At 40.3% G+C, this 22,334-nt stretch overlaps 1 protein-coding gene and 1 non-coding gene across 6 annotated transcripts in view; both read right to left on the reverse strand.

Annotated features, from left to right (window-relative positions):
• The window catches only part of TTC39B (tetratricopeptide repeat domain 39B), a 116,424-nt gene that overhangs the window by 41,943 nt on the left and 52,147 nt on the right, over positions 1-22,334 (reverse strand). For 4 of the 5 annotated variants that reach the window (XM_073880824.1, XM_073880823.1, XM_073880826.1 and 1 more), the window contains 3 exons: positions 7,266-7,361; positions 3,223-3,333; positions 374-505 (listed from right to left, as the gene is read on the reverse strand). In XM_073880824.1, the coding sequence (XP_073736925.1) occupies positions 374-505; positions 3,223-3,333; positions 7,266-7,361 (339 nt within the window). The remainder of the gene's footprint in view (positions 1-373; positions 506-3,222; positions 3,334-7,265; positions 7,362-22,334) is intronic. The other variant, XM_073880825.1, reaches the window with a different exon arrangement.
• On the reverse strand, positions 8,837-8,955 carry LOC112836294 (5S ribosomal RNA). The gene has a single exon (XR_003211443.1). It is a non-coding gene; the product is annotated as a 5S ribosomal RNA (ribosomal RNA).

A 22,334-nucleotide genomic window follows, 5' to 3' on the forward strand; every position in this document is an offset into this window, starting at 1 on the left:
GGAAGGAAGGAAGGAAGGAAGGAAGGAAGGAAGGAAGGAAGGAAGGAAGGAAGGAAGGAAGGAAGGAGGAAGGGAAGTAAGAAGGGAAGGAAGGAAGGGAGGGAGGGAAAGAAAAGAAAGGAAGAAGAAAAAGGTGGAGGTATAGATGCCAAGTGTTTGGCCAAACAAGAATCAACTATAATTCCTAATAGGAAATTTTAACTCTATTACATAGAACTATGTGAGGCTAGGAAGCTTTGAAGTACAAGCCCCTTACTACAATTGGGGCGAATTTCAAACAGAGCTCTCTCCATCAGGCAAACCACACTCACATTGTCACACAGACATAAAGGTTTGTAGTTTTATCTCAAGTATTTAATTACTCAGTTCATACTTTTGGCAGGTTTGTAATGCGTCCTTCATGGCAGAAATGCCGTTTTGGATGTCCTGCTGCTCGAAGGTCATGACCGCCTGCAACACCACAATAGTACTGTAGCCCAAGGCATGGTACATACTCTCCTTAGCCCTGGGGGCAAAACACAGGGAATTAATACATCCCAACTCAACTTAAAAGCATGCACGTCTTGTCTGATACTAATCAGGAGAAATCCTAGTAAATGCATATGATGACTTTGATAGTGATAACTTGTACTCAGACACCATGATCACTAAAATAATATAGACTGAGAAAGGCATGTCCTAAAAAACTCAAATATTAAGGACTTTCCAAATTAAGCCTACAGAGGCAGCACAGAATGTTCCAGGTTAAAGCAGAAGCCGCCAATTGTTTTGCCCTGTTTCAGCACAAGGGGGCAGCCTGCGGATTCTTTTCTTTCAAAGCAAACCAATTTTTCCCAGTTGAACACCAGGCAATATACTTACTATCTTTAGCTCTGATATAAGTACTAAAATAAAGGCCCCTGGAAATGCATTTTGTGACAGAGAGATTTTGATATATTTTCGGACAGTCATTAAAAAAAAAAAAAAAAAAGCTCCTTTCCATTCCCAGCCAGAGGCCAAAGAAAAGCAAGATTTTTGCGATAAATTAGGTCAGCCACAATGGGCCCAGGCAAAGTACATTTTAGACCTCATATCTAATCTAATCCCATTATCTACAATTCCTTATTAAAGTTCTTGACAATTCCAATTACTAAATTATCAGTTGAGAATTGCTTGGATTCTTTTTTTTTTTTTAAGATTTTATTTACTTATTTGAGAGAGAGAGAGAGAGAGAGAGCACGAGGGGGGTGAGGGGCAGAGGGAGAAGCAGACCGAGCAGGGAGCCCGTCATGGGGCTTGATCCCTGAGCTGAAGGCAGAGTCTTCACCAACTGAGCCACCCAGGGGCCCAGAGAATTGCTTGGATTCTTAAGGGCATTAATTAGTCTTTTTTTTTCTTTAAATTTTTTATTGTTATGTTAATCACCATACATTACATCATGAGTTTTTGATGTAGTGTTCCATGATTCATTGTTTGCGTATAACACCCAGTGCTCCATGCAGTACGTGCCCTCTTTAATACCCATCACCAGGCTAACCCATCCCCCCACACCCCCCTCCCCTCTAGAACCCTCAGTTTGTTTTTCAGAGAAGGGCATTAATTAGTCTTAATGTACGGCACATCCCAGACTTTCGCGCTGTGAAAACCTCACCATTTCTTTCTCAAAACTTCTCATTAGGTCAATCTGTTACAAGATTTAAGATATTAATGCATGATTTTGTTTTTAATTCAAATATAATGCCCAACAGCCCATGGCTATGAAAACAAATGCTGGCCACATTATTCTTTTCCCCCATGGAAACAGTCTAAACATCCTTTGGTAATTTGCAGTTTGGCCTGACTAGTGAGGTCACTGGCTGTTCAAAAAACCCTGCAAGGAGTTAAGATCAGCCTAAAGTTAATCATTTACTGTGGTTTTAAACCTCACATTTTAAACCAAAAGCTCCAAGAGGAAAACGATTCAAGTGGGAAAAACATATGTTAACAGTGAAACTTGCATAAAGATCAGAGGATATAAAATTTGACCAAATAAAATAATCACTTCTTTTCATTCCATGTTACAACAAGCTGGGTGTCTGAGACAGAGAAAAAAAGGAGTCCTGTGTGAAAAAAAACACAAAGGAGACAGGCAGGCAGGTTGAGAAAGGAAGACAGAGAAGTAGAGACAGAAGACAGAGAGAGAAAGAAGTCTGAGGGACTGGCAAGGACAGAGGAAAATGAAGCAGGAGACAGGCAGGGCAGACAAGTGTTGAAGACAACGCTGGACAATTTCCTTCAGCTGTGGACTGTACCATCTATTTTATCATCTGTTCCTAACCTCTGAAATACTCATTGATCACAGCTCCTCTACATCAAAATAGAATCACCAGAGCAGCTTCTCAGGAGGTAATGTAATTTTTTTTTAATTGCAGTGTGCAGTTGACATTTCGGGTGTACGACACAGTGATTTGGCAATTCTATATATTATGCAATGCTCACCACCATGAGTGTAGCTAAGACTGAAAGTCTATGATCAAAATCACATACCCTACTGACCAAAGAAATGAGATTCCTACTATGGGCCCAAGTAACCTTCTAAAAAACTATTATATAAGGTCTAAACTTCATCCAGGCAAGTGACTGTGTTTGAAGGCACAATGTAAGATTATTCCTGTCAAGCTCCAGGCACACTGTAGAGCTGGGGACTGTGGTCAAGGTGACAAGCCCAGTATCAGGGCTGAGCACGGGAGTTGCTGCCACATTCGAAAAATGAACAGGTATTACTAGCTGAAATTAAACTGCTTAACTTGTTTATCACATAAATAGGGAGTCCCAATAACATTTTTTATTATTTTAAATTTCTTTTTAACATTTGAGATTAGCATATTTTAGTTCTTTTTATCCCATTTCAAAGGAAACTTTTTTCAATGATATTTAAGCTTTAGAGACATATCCATAAAAACATTTCACTGAAGAAAGGAAAAGGAAGCTCTACAAAACTACATACAATAACAATATTTGAACACAAATATAAATTAAAATATGAGAAAGAGTCAGAAACTTTCTACTGATTAAATTTGAAAAGACAGATTTCTTAACTGGATATTAAAACTGACCAACCAGTAGGGGGTCTCAACCAAATTAGCTTAGAAATACTCAGGTAGACATGCAGATAAATTAACTGACAATCATGACATCAAAGAAAGAATCATCAGAAACATCTGAAAAATATATATTTTATCTGAAAGAAATACAGTTAATTACCACGGTCGAAGCAATTCTAAGGCATCTGTAAATTTGTTACTTAGAAATAAGTTCAATGCCACCGCACATTCTTCTAGGCCACACTTGAGATCCACCTTGTTTGATGTTGACCTAAAGACCAAGAAAAAAATACACAGTATTTCTATAGCTTTTACTATGAGCATGTTGCTGCACGTGTGTGTTCACATGACACTTTGGAGAAAGAAAGGCCGGAGTTCTAACTCTACCACTTAGTAGCAATGTCTTTAACCTTCTGAAGCCTGACTTGCTCATCTGTAAAATGGGACCACCACCACTGCCTACTTCATGAAGCTGTTGTGAGGATGGAAGAAACTGACAAACAAGGCTCATAGCAGGCACAAAGACCACAAGCGTGGGAACTACCTTTACTCATAGGAGAGGGAAAGTTACTGTGTTTTAGTTTGATCATGCAGGGGGAAAAAACGTGTGTCAGCGGAAAACTATGCATGATTCTCTATACTGTAGAAGAGACCCCTTTGGATTGCTTTTTGATTCCAGGGAACTGACTTGCAACTCCGAAAACTGTGTTTTCTTTTTAAATTAGAGTACAGTGGACACACAATGTTTCATAAGTTTCAGGTGTACAACAGTGATTCAACTTCCCTATAGTTACGCTAGTCTCACCACAAATGTAGCTACCATCCGTCACCACACAATGCTTTTCTAGTATCACGGACTATATTCCCTATGCTGTGCTTTTTATTCCCACGACTTATTTATTCCCTAAGTGGAAGCCTGTTATCTCCCACTCTCCCTCACCCATTTTGCCCATCGACCCACCCCCCCTTCCCTCTAGCAACCATCAGTTTGTTTTCCATATTTATGGGTCTTTTTGTTTGTTTATCCATTTGTTTTGTTTTTTAGATTCCACACATAAGTGAAATCACATGGTTATTCGTCTTTCTCAGTCTGACTTATTTCACTTAACATTATACCCTCTAGGTCCATCTATGCTGTTGCAAATGGCAAGATATCGTCCTTTTCTACGGCTGAGTGATATTCCATTGTACATATACACCACATCTTCTTTGTCCATGTTATCTATGGCTGGACACTTGGCTGTCCGTATGTTCCGTATCTTGGCTATTGTAAATACTGTGCAATAAACATGGGGTGCATATATCTTTTTGAATTAGTGTTTTCGCTTTCTTTGAGTAAATACCCAGTAGTGAAAATGGATCATATGGTATTTCTATGTTTACCTTTTTGAGGAACTTCCATACTGTTTTCCACAGCGGCCACACCAGGTTATATTCCCACCAATAATGCACGAGGGCTCTCTTTTCTCCACATCCTGGCCAACATTTGTTATGGTTTTTTGTGTTTTTTTTAGGCATTCTGACAGATATAATTGGTATCTCACTGCGGTTTTGATTTGCATTTCTCCAATGATTAGTGAGGTTAAGCATCTTTTCATGTGTCTGTTGGCCATCTGCATGTCTATTCAGGTCCTCCACCCATTTTTTAATCGGTTTTGTTTTTTTAGTGTTGAATTGCAACTCTGTAAATTTTAACTGATAGCGATGCAAAATAATTGTCTATAGACATGCAAATTGTATCCTTGACTAGGAGAGGTTCAATTACCTCCTTCACTGTAGTTTTACTGACTTTGGACATTAATTTCAACACTCTTTTACTCCATATAAATTTGTGCTGTTTCGATTTCTCCTTTGAATCAATTATAAAATCTGCCTAGTTCCCTCACTGATTAATGAGTTAAATAAAATCTTTAAAATGTGTTTATTTTTACATCTGTATAATCAATATGATTTTACCCTTTATTAAAACTTATCTGTTATTTATGATTGATGGAAATTTTGCTCTTTAAAATTAGGCCCTCAGGGAGACTGACTTGATTTCAGCTCGGGTCATGATCTCAGAGTTGTGTGATTGAGCCCTGTGTCGGGCATGGAGCCTGCTTAAGATTCTCGCTCTCCCTCTGCCTCTGCCCTTCCCACCCACCAAAATAAACAAATAAATAATAATAAAATAAAATAAAATAAAATTAGAGCCTTCTACAAAATGTTTTGTGTAACTTTTTTTTTTTTTTTAAAGATTTTTATTTATTTGAGAGAGAGAGAGAATGGTAGAGAGAGAGCATGAGAGGGAGGAAGGTCAGAGGGAGAAGCAGACTCCCTACCGAGCAGGGAGCCCGATGTGGGACTCGATCCCGGGACTCCAGGATCATGACCTGAGCCGAAGGCAGTCGCCCAACCAACTGAGCCACCCAGGCGCCCTTGTGTAACTTTTTATTTTTTTTTTAAATAAGCTCCATGTCCTGCATGGAGCCCGACACAGGGCTTGAACTCAGGACCCTGAAATCAAGACCTGAGCTAAGATCAAGAGTCGGATGCTTAACCAACTAAACCACCCAGGCGCCTCTGTGTAACAACTTTTAATAGGAAAATATTTCAGTAAGTAAATGAGCAGGATGATGATTTATTTAAAAGAGCTTAAAGTCAAAGGTCCATGCCCCCAACCTCTCCAAATTCATTCCTTCAAACATGGAAACAAAATCCCACTTCAGTTACTCTTCTACCAGAAATGGGTTCTGATGATTTTGCCCAACTGCAGGCTAATGTTAAGTGTTCTGAGCACATTTAAGGTAGGTGAGGCTAAGCTATGATGTTCAATAGGTTAGGGCTATTAAAGGCATTTTCAGTTGACGATGGGCTCATTGGGGATGTAAGCCCACTGTAAATCTAAGAAGATCTATAAATGTTGATGCAGTAGTTACTTAGGAAACTATCAGACGAGTTAGAGGTTAACCCTGAGGGAGAGACTCATATTTCTAAAGAAAGCTCAGATTTCCATAAGCAGAGACATATGGAATGAAATCATAATGTGAAAAATAAACGCCTTAAAATCCTTAGGAGTTATTTTCAGCTTCATTTCCAGTCATCGATCCTCAAATTATTGCACCCCTTTGTTGTACTGTGAGAGCTGAGTCCTAAGGCAAAATGCCAAATTCATGAGTGTTATAAACACACTTACAAGTAGCTGAAATTACAAATGCAAAATATCAAATGCTACAACTTAAAGTTTAATAATCCTACAAGGATAGATAAAAAGCCCTTTCTCATGGTACTAAAACATAGCTTTCACAGAGTTGTCTTTAATCTCTGTTTATCAGAGATAAACAATATACATGTTCGAAAAGAAACAACTCATTATATTAATTCTAGAATGGGCAGGAAAGGAATATTACTTAGCAAATGTGGTATTACCAAAAATATTAATGGAAAGGAAAAATGTCATGATACATTAACTTTTAAAAACAGACACAAAAAATAAGGTGGAGGGGCAGGGCAAAAAATAATAAAATTTTTAAAAAGCAGGTTACTAAATAGTATATCGAATGTGATCCCAATTAATAATAATAAAAAAAAAGAACTTGCTCTATATATGAAGAGAAAAAGAAAGGACACACACACACACACACACACACACACACACACACACAGTTACAGTGATGGTAATATACATTTTTCTCTCTCCTTTGTGCTTTTCTATATTTCCTGAATTTTCTATAATCAATGTTTCTTAAAATGCTCTTTAAGCCAAGGTTACAAGAAGAATGTAAGTAGAAAAATAATCATACTACAACATCCAGTGAAAACCCCATGGCTGCCTCCATAACAGAGAGAAGCACATGCCCAGGAAAAAGATGAGAATGAATACAGTTTAAGAGGTCATATTTATGGTGGATGCTTGGCAATGTGGTTATATTATTTTATAAATGAAATCAATGATTTAAAAAATTTTAAGATAAAAAAGACTCCAAAGAGAGCTGTGCCCCAAATGTTGAATTTACTTTTCTTTTTATGTAACAGCGCCACCCATTCACATGTCCCTTAGCAGCTCTGTCTCTCCTTCCCTAATTTGTAAAATGGACACTATACCTGCCTATTTCGCCAGTCAGTAAAATACAAAGCCCTGTTCTAACATCAACATTACAATTCACCAAAGGGTTGGACTGCTCCCCGCTGTTGTCCGGAAAACACCTGCACCCTCTTCCTAACCTGCTCACATTAGATGATCCGAGCCGTCCAGAGGCCAGTTTTGTATCAAAGGATGCAAAGGGACGGCTGCTTGTTGCCATATCTGTGCGAGAAAACCTATTAATAAAAAAAAAACAAAAAACCAGAATGAGGTTTTTATTTCTTTGTCTTACAGGAAAAGTCCACATAAATTCAAGTATACAACATAAGCCCTTCAATTATTTTGTACATCTCACCTCCATGTCTAATCAATTTTATAAATCAAATAACAAAAATCTATGTGCTGTTACATGGTGAACATTTCTGAAATACAGCACCAATAAAACAAACTTATTTTGTTTATTCTTAATACACAAAAAAAGAAATTAAATCACCCCCACAGCTCTCCACCCAAAGACAACATTGTATCCTGTATATAAATATCCTCCCAGATCTTTTCCCAAGTAAATCTATACATGTATTCTATACTTTATTAAAATGGAATATTATTGTAAGGAAGGAAAAAGTTTTCCTTGACCCTCTTAGAGTCCCTGACTGGGCCTGAAAATAAAACGGACAAAGACAGATTAACAGGAAAAAAGTATATAAATGTTATTGAATTTGTCCGTACATGGGAGCCTTCCCAAGAGAACGAAGACCCCAAAGAAGCAGGAAGCTTTTTATATTTGTGAAGAATTGGCAAGACAAAGGGGTTGGGGCTTGGAATAGTAAATGATGAAGAAGGAACTAGGAAGACAAGGGTTACTTTAAAAAGGTTTGCAGATTGTCTGAGCTGATACAAATGTCTTTCTCCAGTAAATGGAGAATTTGTTTCTGGCCTATAGGCAGGAAAGGGGGAGCTTTTCCAGTGTTTACTGCTTCTTGACAGCCTTCAGCTCAAAATGATTTTTAGGTCAAATCATGGGGTGACATATTCTAGTTTCCTTCATTATATGTTTAATTTATCCTGAATCTTTTCTTCTTGACAAATAGAGTTGCTTTATCACAGTTACTCTAACATAATTTGTTACCTGCCCCTTATTTGGGAGCATGTATTCAGAGTGGGCCAGGCCCCTGGGCGAGACACAGCTACCTCTGTTGGCATCTTTTTAATACCAGGAACACAGCAGCTCCAGCCACTGAGCAGCTAGAATGAAATAAAGTGGAAAAAAAAGAAAGGAAATGGTGTCTCCTAGGCAAGTCCCAAACTGGGGTTTAATAACTAATCTGATTCTAGTTTCAACCTCCCCCAGAAAAGTAGTCTTACCCAGTCAGTCAGGAATTTTCCTCATCTGGGCCAGTGAGTCTGCAATGAGTGGCCACAGGAGCCCTCTCCATTCCCCAAAGGAAGATGAGGTAATCTGCATGGTAAGACCTGCTACTCTTCCTCCTTAAGGGAAAGCGACCTTGCCTGGAACAATCCATGTTTCCTTTTGCTAACGACCCACCCTTCTTCCTATAAAATCCTTCCATTTTGTACAACTCCTCAGAGCTCCTCTCTACTTGCTAGATGGGATGCTGCCCAAGTCATGAATTGTTTAATAAAGCCAATTAGATCTTCAAATTTACTAGGCTGAATTTTGTTTTTTGTTCTGTTTTGTTTTGGATTTTTTAGCCTATAGCACCCGGTCTTCCCAGGCAGTCTCCCATCCAAGTACTAACCAGGCCTGACCCTGCTTTGCTTCCAAGATCAGATGAGATTGGGCACGTTCAGGGTGGTATGGCCGTAGACTGAATTTTGTTTTTTAACACTATCTCTACAATATTACATTTTCACATCTATACACACATTTATTCAGGTCTTATCTTATTTCCTTTAATAAATGTTTCTAATATATGGAACACTGCACTGAGGTTCAGATATCCTCCATGCTAAATGCTCCTTAGAGTGCTTCAATTTTAGAATCTGTACCACCAAAGTAAGCACAATTATTAAAAATTTAACTGAATAGAATCACTTGACTGCTCTACTCCTGAGCATAAGCTAGATGTTATATTCATAAGTTAGAAGGAATGGATTTCTGGCTAGTGAAAAATATTGTTAGTGGGTTAATAGAGGATAAGAAAAACAATACATCATGGGGCACCTGGGTGGCTCAGTTGGTTAAGCGACTGCCTTCGGCTCGGGTCATGATCCTGGAGTCCCGGGATCGAGTCCCACATCGGGCTCCCTGCTCGGCGGGGAGTCTGCTTCTCCCTCTGACCCTCTTCCCTCTCGTACTATCTCTCATTCTCTCTCTCTCAAATAAATAAATAAAATCTTTAAAAAAAAAAAGAAAAAAGAAAAACAATACATCGTATTTCAATATTTTCAATTATGTTGGAAAATTTGTCTTTTTAATTTTATTTATTTTTGAGAGAGAGAGAGAATGACAGAGAGAGAGAGAATGAGGGGGTGAGGGTCAGAGGGAGAAGCAGACTCCCCGCTAAGCAGGGAGCCCGATGCGGGACTCGATCCCAGGACTCCAGGATCATGACCTGAGCCGAAGGCAGTAGCTCAACCAACTGAGCCACCCAGGCGCCCCTGTCCTTCTTTTGCCATGATTTTATGCTTTTTTTTTTAAAGTTTTTAAACAGCTTTATTGAGCTATAATTCACAGACCATACAATTCACCCATTTAAAGTATACAATCAAGGGCTTTTAGTCTATTCTTAGAGGTGTTCAACTATCACCACAATCTAAGATTTTATTTATTTATTTGAGAGAGAGAGTTGGGGGAGGAGCACGGGGGAGAAAGAGGGAGAGAATTTCAAGCAGACTCCCTGCTGAGCACCAGCTCAATCCAAAAACCCTGAGATCATGAGCGGTAACCAAGAGTCGGATGCCTAAATGACTGAGCCACCCAGGTGCCCCTATCACCACAGTCTGACTTTACAACATTTTGTCACCCAAAAGAAACCCTGCATCTATCCATTAGCACTCACTCTGCATTTCCCGCTCCACCTCTAGTTTTAGGCAACCACTAATCTGCTTTCAGTATCTACAGATTTTCTCTAGCCCAGACATTTCATATTAATGGACTTATACAATATGTGGTCTTCTGTGACTTGCTTTTTCACTTAGCATAACGTCTTCAATATACATGTTAATGATATATGGGTACTTCATTCCTTTTTATTGCCAAATAACATTCCAGTGTCTGGATAGAACACATTTTATCATTTTATTAGTTGATGGATATATGTGTTATTTCCACTTTTGGGGTATTTTTTTAAAAGATTTATTTATTTTAGAGAGAGAGGGAGAGAGAGCACTTGTGTGCAAGAGTGGGGGGAGGGGCAGGAGAGAGAAAGAATGTCAAGCAGACTCCCTGCCAAGCAGAGCCGGATGCGAAGCTCAATCCCATGACCTGAGATCATAACCTGAGCTGAAATCAAGAGTCGGACACACAACCAACTAAGCCACCCAGGTGTCCCCCACTTTTTAGGTATTTTGAATAATGCTGCTATTAACATTCATGTACAAGTTCTTGTGTAGAAATATATTTCATTTTTCTTGGGCATATACCTAGGAAGATAATTGCTGAATCATACGGTAAGTTTATATTTGACATTTCAAAAAACTGCCAGACCATTTTTCCAAGTGGCCATGTGACTTTACATTCTTACCAGCAATGTAGGAGCATTCCAATTTCTCCATATCTTGACCAATGCTTATTATTGTCCATCTTAGTGGGTGTGATGGTATCTCCTTGTGCTTTTGACTTGCATTTGCCTAATGACTAATGATGTTGAGCATCTGTTTAGGTACTTAAGGGCCATTTGTATATCTTCCTTGGAGAAATGTCTATTAGATTCTTTGGCCATTTTTTAAATGGGCTATTTGTCTTTTTATTATTGAGTTTCATACTGCTCTAATTTTTAATCACTAGGTAAAACTATCTTCCAATGAAAAGCTTACAGCTATTTTTTAAGTTTTTCCTCTAATTCAAATCATAATTAGCAGAATCAATTCAAAAATTTAATTTCCCCAATAAATCCAACACAACGTGCTATGTTCCTGAACAATGAAATAAAAGCTAACCCATTTTTTAAAAAGATTTTATTTATTCATTTGAGAGAGAGCATGAGTGAGGGAGGGGCAGAGGGAGAGGGAGAAGCAAATTCTGCGCTGATCAGGGAGCCTGACGTGGGGCTTGATCCCAGGACTCTGGGATACTTAACCAACTGAGCCACCCAGGCGCCCCAAAGCTAGCCCATTTTTGTTTAAGATTTTATTTATTTTTTTGAGAGAGAAAGAGCACAGAGGCAGAGTGAGAGGGAGAAGCAGACTTCCCCACTAAGCAGGGAGCCTGATGCTGGGCTTGATCCCAGAACCCTGAGGTCATGACCTGAGCCGAAGGCAGACACTTAACCAACTGAGCCACCCAGGCGCTCCGCTAGCCCATTTTAAAAAGAAGGAAAAAGTGGAATGAAATTTCAAAAATTAATAAAAAGACACTTAGTATCCTTTAAGCTTTTTCATCAACGTTAATATTTGTCTTATGGGGAGAAAGGAATGAAAGTAAACAGGCCAAGTGTTATGCTCTAGGAGGTACCATTTATATAATCTACAGTCTAGATGGTGTCCACTGGAATTATAAACACAAGACTCCAGTGGACACCACAACCAGGTTTCCAGGAAATCTGCTGCTTAGTATTTTTGACCATATGATCAGCTTGTGTTTCTTACTAAAGAAAACTGCTCACCAGAACCAATTCTGCCCAATGGATGATTCCTTCAAATAGCCATTCTCACAGCCTGTGATCAAAGAAGAGGGGAGGTGTGGCTGCTGCAGCTGGTAGACCAAGAACGGCCCAGAAATCAACAGGTACCCCCAAAGACACTGCACTGCCAACCTCAACCCCAGCCTGTCACCAGTGCTACGGAATCAAAGCAAAGGAATGCCACCATTTTCTCTCCACTCAAGTCCTGTTCCTTTATAGGGAGGACCTACAAAGCCGGAAAAAACCAAGGACATGGGCCAACAAAGTATATAATTATTCTATTAAGTCAGATACTAATGAATTTATAAACTAACTAACCTGCCCCCAAATAGTCCATGCTTGGGCTTACTACAATCAAAACTGTAAACTTTCTTTCATATTATCTGTAGGGCTTGGGTGATTTTTATATTCTTTGTGCTTTTCGATGTTTTTTCAAAGTTTTGAAAATGATCATGCACTATTTTTAATAATTGGGGGAAAAGTATATATTTTGAGCAGGTTAAGTTCAAATTCATGAAGGGGACATTCAAATATTAATTTAAGGAAACACCCTCTGATCACCCCCTCTACTATCACACACAGCTTACAATAGTTCTCTGGAAAAAATACAAGAACAGTATATTATTTTTAGTCCTTTCCATGTGAGGAAGTTAGAACACATCACTGCCCAATGTGTTTCTAATGTAATTTTAGACCTTATCGAACTCTTCCAAATTTTCACTACTTTGAAAAAGTCACTACTTCAATGTTGCAGTTTTTCTAATTTTATCTTTTCTGTTTCCTACACTGACAACACATTTCCAAGCTATTTTACATTTTGAACTTAAAATACCTGTAATAATACATTCCTAAATTGTTTTCAAACTTGTTATTTTATATATACATTTATGATCTCAACCTCATTTTTAAGGTATCTACCTATTTGCTAAAAATGGGTTTATTCCTTTACGGAAAGGAACTGGCTCTCACAGGCAGAAATCAGTAGACACTATCATGGGTTCTCAATTCTAACCCCATTTCCATCTTTGGCGGATCTGAAAAATGCAGTACACGGGGCCCGTGTGCACATCAACAAGCTATATGCTTATACCAGAGATGGAAAGTGAAGGTCCATTAAAGTAGATGGATTCACTGGAAAGGTACTTCCTTTTACCCTCACTTTACATTTTTATTAGAAATTGGGATTAATATAAAAAATAAGGGAACTAACTCTGCAAAAACAAATATATAAAGCTAGAAAAGGTAGCAGGGAATGGACCACAGTCTAAAAAAGTAATGCACCAAATGAAAGGGTTAAATTTAGTCAATTAAAGTTTAATTTTCACTCACCAACATCTACCGCACCACATTGCAGGCACTATATCAGATGTCAGATACATAAAGTCATACAGTTCATTATCTCAAAGATGATATCTGAGAATAATTATAGATTTTAAATAACTTACAACTTTTTACCACCATGTTGCTAAGTCACATCTTTTTTTTTTTTAAGATTGTATTTATTTATTTGAGAAAGAGAGCAAGAGAGAGAGCAAGGAACCCAATGTGGGGCTCGATCCCAGGACCCTAGGATCATGACCTGAGCCAGGGGCAGATGCTTAACTGACTGAGCCACAAGTCATATCTTTTTTTATCTTCTTTATAAGTTCCTAAATCTGGATCAAAAGTCCAACTAGGAGCACCTGTGTGGCTCAGTTGGTTGAGTGCCCAAATCTTGACTTCAGCTCAGGTCATCATCTCAGGGTCCTGGACTCGAGGCCCTTTAGGGCTCCACGCTCAGCGGGGAGTCTGCTTGAGGAGTCTCTCTCCCTCTCCCTCTCCCTCTGCCTCTCCCCCTGCCCCCTAGTGCACACGTTCTCTCTCTCTCTCTCTCTTTCCCCCTCTAAAATAAATAAATGAATCTTTAAAAAAAAAAAAGTTCAACCAAAAGCTTGCATGCATGTCATCAAGCTGTCTGCCAAGCGTCCGCAGGCAGACCTGCCACACAAGTGGAGACCCTGACTGCCTGAATAAATAGATAAAGGAGCAAGTGGAAGTCAGCAGTACTCCCATCTGCTCCCGACAACACACCTGGCCTGAGAACCACACTGTCCTAAGAGCACTAACAATTGGAAATGCAACTAGGAGCCAACAGCCAGGGATAGAAAGGACTCAAAGCTAGTTCAGTAGAAGGAAGAGTTCAAGAGCGTGGAGAAGCTTAACTGGAAAAAGGAGAGTTGGAGGAAAGCAGATAAAAAGGAAAGAACAAATACTCCCTCCCTTGCTCACTTGAGGAAGATTCCAATGCCCCCTTCTAGACCACCTTCTCTGGACTGCATCCTACTCCCAAATGACTCAGAAAGACATAAAATAATGTGCATACAGAGAAAGAATAATAAAACAAATGTGGCAAAATGTTAAAAATGGATTAGCGATATGCAAAAGTTCTCTTATTCTCATACTCTTTTGCTCAGTTTGAAATTATTGCAAAATAAGGTGGTTTTTTTTAAAGATTTTATTTATTTATTTGAGAGAGAGAGAATGAGAGATAGAGAGCACGAGAGGGAAGACGGTCAGAGGGAGAAGCAGACACCCCGCTGAGCAGGGAGCCCGATGCGGGACTCGATCCCGGGACTCCAGGATCATGACCTGAGCTGAAGGCAGTTACTTAACCAACTGAGCCACCGAGGCGCCCCCAAAATAAGGTGTTTTTTAAAAGACAACTTGGATGACCCTGGAGCAAAAGGCAAATGAGAGTGGCCATGGACCTCCGCCACCCATGGACCAGCCAATGCCAGCGGGGAATGCCAAGCCCTTGGGGTCATGAGCATACCAAAAGATCCAGCTATCACAGGAGCTTTGGTGACAGAGACAGTGACGACAGAAGTTAATCAAAAACAAGTGGATGGGGCTGTCACCAGAGGGCAATTCCCAGAGTAGGGCTCTATCTCCATGGAACTTCTTCCTGCACCCAGGTACTATTGGGAGAGAGGGCCAGGGGGAACCTTTGAGAAGGAAAATATAGGCCTGATACAGAGTTTAAATTTTTACTTGACTGGGCACTTACCTCTCCCACTCCCCCCAAGAAAACCTGCGTCACTCTAAAAGAGACTATTTGAAATGTGAACAGATGATGGGATCTTTTACTGACAACTTAATGTTTTCTTCTGTCCTCACTGGGGATGAGAGTTCCAGAGCAAAGCAAGAACAGTTGAAAATTACAGAAGCTCATTTTCATGTAAAATATAAAACATGCCCCAGACCCTACTCACTAAGAAAATGGACAGCAGCACTGTTTCTTCAGGGAAAAAAAAAAAAGAAAAAGAAACTGCCCCAACAGATGCTGTTTCTCTTGCCCGCAGACAGAGCAAATCAGACAGAGCTGGAAACTAAAACCAGGGCCTGTATCTTTTCAAATTCTTTCCTTAAGCAAAGCAAACTGTACTCCTTCACAGTCTTTCAAACAAACAACAATGGAATGTCAGATTGACAAGAGATACATAGGCAACTCCTATTTCATTTTGCTGGTTTTTTAATTTAAAAAAAAAATCCCTTCCCTATTGGAGGGTTTTCTTATTTCTAACGGAAAGCTGGTACCTAGTCTACCAATCACCCTGCTGGGTTTCTGTCCCCGGTGTTCTGGTCATTTGCAAACAGCGACACGCTGGACCCTTCGCTCACCGCTAGGGATTTCAGTGTCTTCATGTGTAAAAACAGAGAAGGGCTACAAATCACAGAAAGCAGAGAGGTGGTGGCCAGGGGCTGGGGAGAGAGGGCCGTGGGAAATTATTGCCTAATGAGTACTGAGTTTCTGCTTTCCCAGATGAAAGAGTTCGGCGGATGGACGGTGGTGAGGGTGACGCTACAGTGGGAATGTTCTGCACACCAGTGAACTGTACACTGAAAAGTGGTGAAGACTGTAGAGTTTATGTTAGGTGTATCTCACAATAAAAAGAAACTGGGAGCAAAAAAAAAAAAAAAAAAAAGGCATAAGACAAAGAGCCAGAGGAGGGCTAACAATACCTGCCCCGTCTACCCTGCATGGAAGTTCTGAGGAGGAAATGCGCTCCATTTTGTAAAATCACTTTTGGGGCTGAAATACCACATAAATGCGGTGCTGATGTTGTTAAAAGAGTTAAGTGATTGGGGCCAAGAACTTCCCATTGACAGAACACTGCAGTCCTGCTTCTCGGCAGCTGGGTGTTTCCTGCAGCCCTGGGGGTGGGGGCTACTTAGGCAGCACTTGGCCGGTTTCAGGTCGTCCCACAAAGGAGGAATGCAGGTATTTTCAAAATGCAAAGTAAAGGCAGGTTTTCAGTGGGGGGCGGGGAGGAAGGGGTTATCATTTCTTCTCAAACATTGCAAACCACAACAAAGAGTAGCCAAAAGAGAAATATTTAAAAAGCAATGCTGGAAAAAAGTTTTCCTTTCATTTGGCTCACAATCCATGAAGGAGAGAAAAAAATAAAGGCTACCTAGAAGTCATTTCTTTTTTCAGGCTACATAATGTGTTTCTTCTCTGGGTTCTTTGGTCAGGATTTAAAACTCATCATAGTATGATTATTGCTTTACTTTCAGTTGTGGGAGGTAGATGATGAGCTTTTTAAGGACAGGAATTCTCTGTCTTAGCACAGAGATGCTCAATGAGTTTTTGATGAATAAATGGCATTTATATTAATTCTATATTAGCACCCTTGTGCCAAATACATTCTCAATACCTTACATTTTATATCGTGTATGTAGATGGAAAATACCCATGAATATGTTATCACGGGAGTCCTTCATTTACAAACAAGTAGCTTTCAGTAAACATTAGGTAAGACAAAAACAAACCAGAAGGGGAAGCATATAAGTACTCAAGTAATTAAAGTTTAATTTTCTCTAGCTCCTTAATGTGTGGCTATTTTCATAGTATGCTGTATATATTCAGCCTGTGATATCAAGCAGGCACACAAAATGGTTTTGGTATACAGGGATGCTATTGCTTTAAAAAACAAAACAAAACAAAAAAACAAAAACACCTAAGCTAACATTAAGGAGGGGATGGCACATATGAGTCCTATGTATTAGGACTCTGTTTGCTGGATCACACAAAGGTTCAAATTCTGCCCAACCCAGTACCCAAGAAGACAATGACTATATAATCCCAAAGCACAAGAGAAATCTGAGTCTTGTTCCCATACTTCCCTGCTTTCTAAAATAGAGTCATCTATAAGGGCTTGAAATAAGATATGCTATAACACACCAATACAAAAACAATCACCAAAGAAATCCATTCATACTACTTAAATGGTCACTAAAGACTTTCCACACCTGTGGACCAAGGAAATATCAAAAGAAAAGTAAACCATGCCTGAAATTCCTGTCAAACCAATACCCACATAATCTGCCCATATATGCAGTCTGCCCTTTCTAAAATGAGCCAGGGGTGCCCTGGCTGGCTCAGTCAGTGAAGCGTGGGACTCTTGATCTCTCAGGGTTGTGAGTGTGAGCCCCACACTGGATGTAGAGATTACTTAAAAAATGAGCCAAAGACATAAGTATAAATGTGGTGTTAAAAAGTGGAAAGCAGGGGCGTCTGGGTGGCTCAGTCGTTAAAGCATCTGCTTTCCGCTCAGGTCATGATCCCAGAGTCCTGGGATCGAGCCCTCCATCGGGCTCCCTGCTCAGCGGGAAGCCTGCTTCTCCCTCTCCCTCTCCCCCTGCTTGTGTTCCCTCTCTCGTTGTGTCTCTCTCTGTCAAATAAACAAATAAAAATCATTAAAAAAAAAGGGGGGGGAAAGCATGGGGCGCCTGGGTGGCTCAGTCGGTTGAGCGTCTGACTCTTGATTTCAGCTCAGGTCATGATCTCAGGGTCATGGAATCAAGCTCCGTAGGAGGGCTCCGTGCTCTCGGGGAATCTGCTTGTCCCTCTCCCTCTGCTTCTCCCCCACCCCCACTGCTCTCTCTCTTTAGTAAATAAATAAATGAAATCTTTTTTTTTTTTTTTAAGTGGAAAGCAAGTGCGAAATGTTAGGAAGATCTCTGGGTATAAGGCCCCCCCCCAAAAAAAATCATTTTTCATGACACATGTATCCAGGAGTATACTGTGGCTTTATTAAAAAAATAAATAAATAAAATGAGGAGAGGGCTGTCTATACCCCAGTCCATCTATGGCTAAGGGACTCAATATAACAGCTTTTCAAGGGGCAACTCATCTTCCTCATCTATAAAATAGGAGGGACCAATTAGCACAGATTTCATTGAAAATACAAAGACAGACTCACCATGGGTACTGGGACTGAAACAGACATTTTCTAAAGATTCTAGTTCATTTCTTCCCCACTAAGATATGAAAATCTTTAATGGGTGACACAGCAAAAAAGGAAACCACAGAGGACCTCAAAATCCCCTACTTCATGACAGGCCTCAAGCTTTCTACTAATCAAATGAGAAGTCTGTCACTGCATTGGAAATCAAACATATTTTCTATACAAATATTGATATTTATCTCTTTGTGTGTATATATGTGCATACATACATAGGTACATATATACACACATATGTTAAATTCTCAGCCTATGCCATAAAGTCCATTAAGCCCTAAATCATCAATAACTTTGGGCAGAGTATTAGAACCAGGAGTGAGGTATCATATAGGATTGAGGCACACTCTTCCCCACCCGCCACCCCAGTCTGCACACTGTGTCCAGGTCATCCTGCCTAAACACAAGCTCATGCAATCCTCACAATGAAAACACTTCAGTGGTCTGTCACCGCCCTTGCCACAGCTCCTTGGCAAGACACCCTTGACATCTGTCTTCCTCTGACGAGCCTATCCTCACTAGAACTGCAGGACTCCCAAGCTTCTTGATAAACCCTGAAGGGAACATGGTGAAGGGGATCAGAGTATGTCACCCCGAAAGATGTCACTTTGACATAAAGACTGTTTTGAGCTGAAGCAATTAGCTCTGACCCTCCCCATCGGGCCTAAAAGCAGGGCATAAATTTCCTTTTGTAAAGGTGTTTCCCTTTCCCACACAAGGAAGAGAATTACTTCAGGGATAAATCTTACCACCTGAGAGGACTCTTATCTGCATAACAAACCTTACTAAACAATCCTTACTTACCACACATTTCCTAGTCATCTTCCTACAATTTAATGCTCATCCAGAAGCCCAAAACCCCTTCTTCGGCCTAGCCTCTTCTCCACACTTCATCATACCTCGTTAAGTTCGTACACAACCAGGGCGCCTGGGTGGCTCAGTCAGTTAAGTGGCCGACTCTTGATTTTGGTTCAGGTCATGATCTAAGGATTGTGAGATCGAGCCCCGCCACGGGCTCTATGCTGGGTGTGGAGCCTGATTAAGATCCCCCCTCTGCCCCTCCTTTCTCCCTCTCTTAAAAAAAAAAAAAAAAAAGTATATAAGCCCCAAATTCTAGCCACCTCCTTAAGGTACATTTTTTGGTGAACTCCCGTGTGTGTATGCCATTAAACATTTTTTTTTCCTCCTGCTAATCTGTCTTTTGTACATTGAATTTGCAGGGCCCAGGAAATACATTTAAGAGGGTAGAGGAGAAAGTATGGCCTCTCCTACAATGGTCTCTCATATCTCAGGGCCTTTGTACTTAATAAACCCTCCTGCTATAACCGATTGATCATGTCCCATATCTAGCAGTATCTGCCTCAATTCAGACATCTCTTTCAGAAAGTCTTCTCAGGTCAGCCTCTGCCCAGACTCCTGCCCATCACCCTAGGTTGGGTGAGGCACCCCTCATCTTTGCTCCCACAGAACCCTGACCTTCTCCACACCACTGCATTTATCCCACTACATCCCAATGACACTTTTTTTTGTTTTACTAACAACAGAGTTTCCTATCTGTATCCCCCAATAAATTCTAAGTGTCTGAATGACTATTAGTAAGCCAAGATATTTTCTCTGTTTAAAAACAACAACAACAAAAATCCTAACTGTTCATCGCAAGTAACCATCAGGCAGCACAGGCCGACCTCTGAATCAGGGCTGTGAGGAAAGGCAGTTCAGGCCACCAGGGACTCTTCTTCAAAGCCAAGGCCAGCCAAACACCTTTACAAGTTCAGGCTCTTGCTGTTATTTTTGCTTTGTTTTGTTTTACTTGGATGGTTGGTTTGGGTCTGTTCTCTGCTTTTAATTCTGCTTTTGGTTTCTTGGTATCTTCTAATACACTCAAATAAAATAAACAGCAGCAAGGAAATCTGGTTACTGGCCCCATTTTAACTCGTGTGACCTCTGTCCTCGCTCTCTAGCTGTCTGTAAATTAAGGGAGTAGTAGAAGAAGGGTTCTTAAACTTAGTTGCCCACAGTCACCAGGGAAGCCTGTAATAAACACTGTTCTCCCTCTGGAACTCAGGTCACTGGTGAGCAACCAGGTTTGGAGAGCACCAGAAGGGGCAGAGATTGGAAATCAAGTCACACCTGGGATCAAGTTCTAATTCCTCCACTCACTTCCCGTGTGATCTTCCGCAATTTCACCTCTCTGTACCTTGGTTTATGTGCTTGTTACAACAGAGATAGTTAAGTCGTTTATAGGATCGAAGGGAAGATTAATGTAGACACGATACCCACTAGTGGCTGGCCCACTGCAGATGCTCAGTAAACGATAGGGAAGTCCTCGGGCCCGTCCTGTGTTTTCCTCATGGCACACTATCAGTTCTCCACTGTGGTCCTTATGAGTTTCCAGCCGGCAGGGTGGCTCTGCCATATTCTCCACCCCATCCCCAGTGCCCAGCACAGTTCCCATAACAGTGCCCAACATCACAGCAGACACTCAATAAGTATTTATTGAACTAACGAATCAGTAAGATACTAAAACATACTAACATAACCAATTTCCCTTCCCCTCCTAGACTGTAAGCTCCTCCAAAGCGGGGACCATTTCTTATTTACTGATCTGAAACCAGCACTTAATACAGTGCCTATCACAAACTTGTTGAACTAATCAAATCATTTTCACAATCTTTTTCCAGCTCAAGTATACCAAGGATCTGTTGCTTCAGAAGATCTGGGACAGAATTAGCTGCAAGGATCTGTATGCTCTGTATATGTCTGGCCGCAAACTATCTACACTTCCACAGTTGAAAAATTACCACAGTTGTAATGAAATAGTGAGGCAGTTTTGAATGCTCTCCTCACCTGCTAAAAATATCTGCTCCATGAGGGCACATAAAATATCTTGTTCAGCAACATACCCCCAGAGCCTAGCAAGAGCTTTGCAATAAATATAAAATATAAACCTTTATTGAATGAACAAATGAATACATGTAAGTTCCTTACAAGTCTAGGTAAGGCAGAATTTCCTATTTTTAGGAATCCTTCCTAATTAAATTCAAAGTTCCTACGTTTAGGTCTAACAAAATGTTTAAAAATAAAAACAGCAAATGTTTGATCTCTGGGTGGTGGAGTTTCTTTTTTAAAATCCTTGATTTCTTTCACACTGCAGGAAATCAACCAAAATACTGAAACCCACAAAGCTCATATAATATGTGCCCCTCAGTCAAATATATTTTACGGCTACAAAGATGACTGTCACTGTTTAAAAGTATTTTGACTACTGATCTCTGAACAAACCAACTTTTAGGAACTGCTTTAGCTAACGTGATTTTTAAGATAAAGGAATGAGATCAGTAACCAAATGACATGAATCACTGAAATCATAACACTTTTCATATAACAAAGACAAATCAAGAACATATGGGGGTTTTGATGTGAACCAAAACTTAACAAAACGTTCAAAACTGATTCCATAATAATTCAGCAAGGATACAGTTCTAGCCTCCAGTGAATTCCAAAGGGGGAAAGTAGGACACAGTGACTAAGGACAGATGTTTAGGCTAAAGAATCTACGTCATCAGAAAAAAATGGCACCAATTCAAATGCACAATTAGAAAACGGGTGGTCATGCAAGGGTCACTTTTTAGTAATTCCCACCCCCTGTAAAAGGCTACAAAGACACCGGGAGAAGCCAATGCAGGGCTTCCCGGTGAGAGGTAAAGTCTAGGACTGCAAACCCCAGCTATTCTGAGAACATGCCAGCGTACTTAATCTTGCCTTACCGTTTTAATCACCCTAACAAAACAACACCCTATAACGAAGCCAGCAAGGGCCGTAAGAGGGACGAAGTGACTCCACAGTGGGCTGTCATCCCCCTTCCATTGTTCTGCAGTCCCATGCACACCTTGCAGCAGCAGTAAGCCAGCCAGCCATGGCATCCCCAGAAGACCACATCCTCTGCAGCGGCAAGATTCACGATTTTCTCCCCTCTCAGCACTCACCCTCAGGAAGCCCAAAAAAGGGGGTAAGAGCCCTGGCCTGCCTGACATGAAGCCTTTAATAAAGACAATGTCCACAAACAAAACCTGCAGGTCTCCAATGCGATTTAACTCCTATTTTTAAAATGTGCATGGCT

This window comes from Callorhinus ursinus, unplaced genomic scaffold (assembly GCF_003265705.2).
Source record: "Callorhinus ursinus isolate GAN/ISIS: 27379988/994484 unplaced genomic scaffold, GSC_fseal_2.0 scaffold39, whole genome shotgun sequence".
Classification (NCBI taxonomy): Eukaryota; Metazoa; Chordata; class Mammalia; order Carnivora; family Otariidae; genus Callorhinus; species Callorhinus ursinus.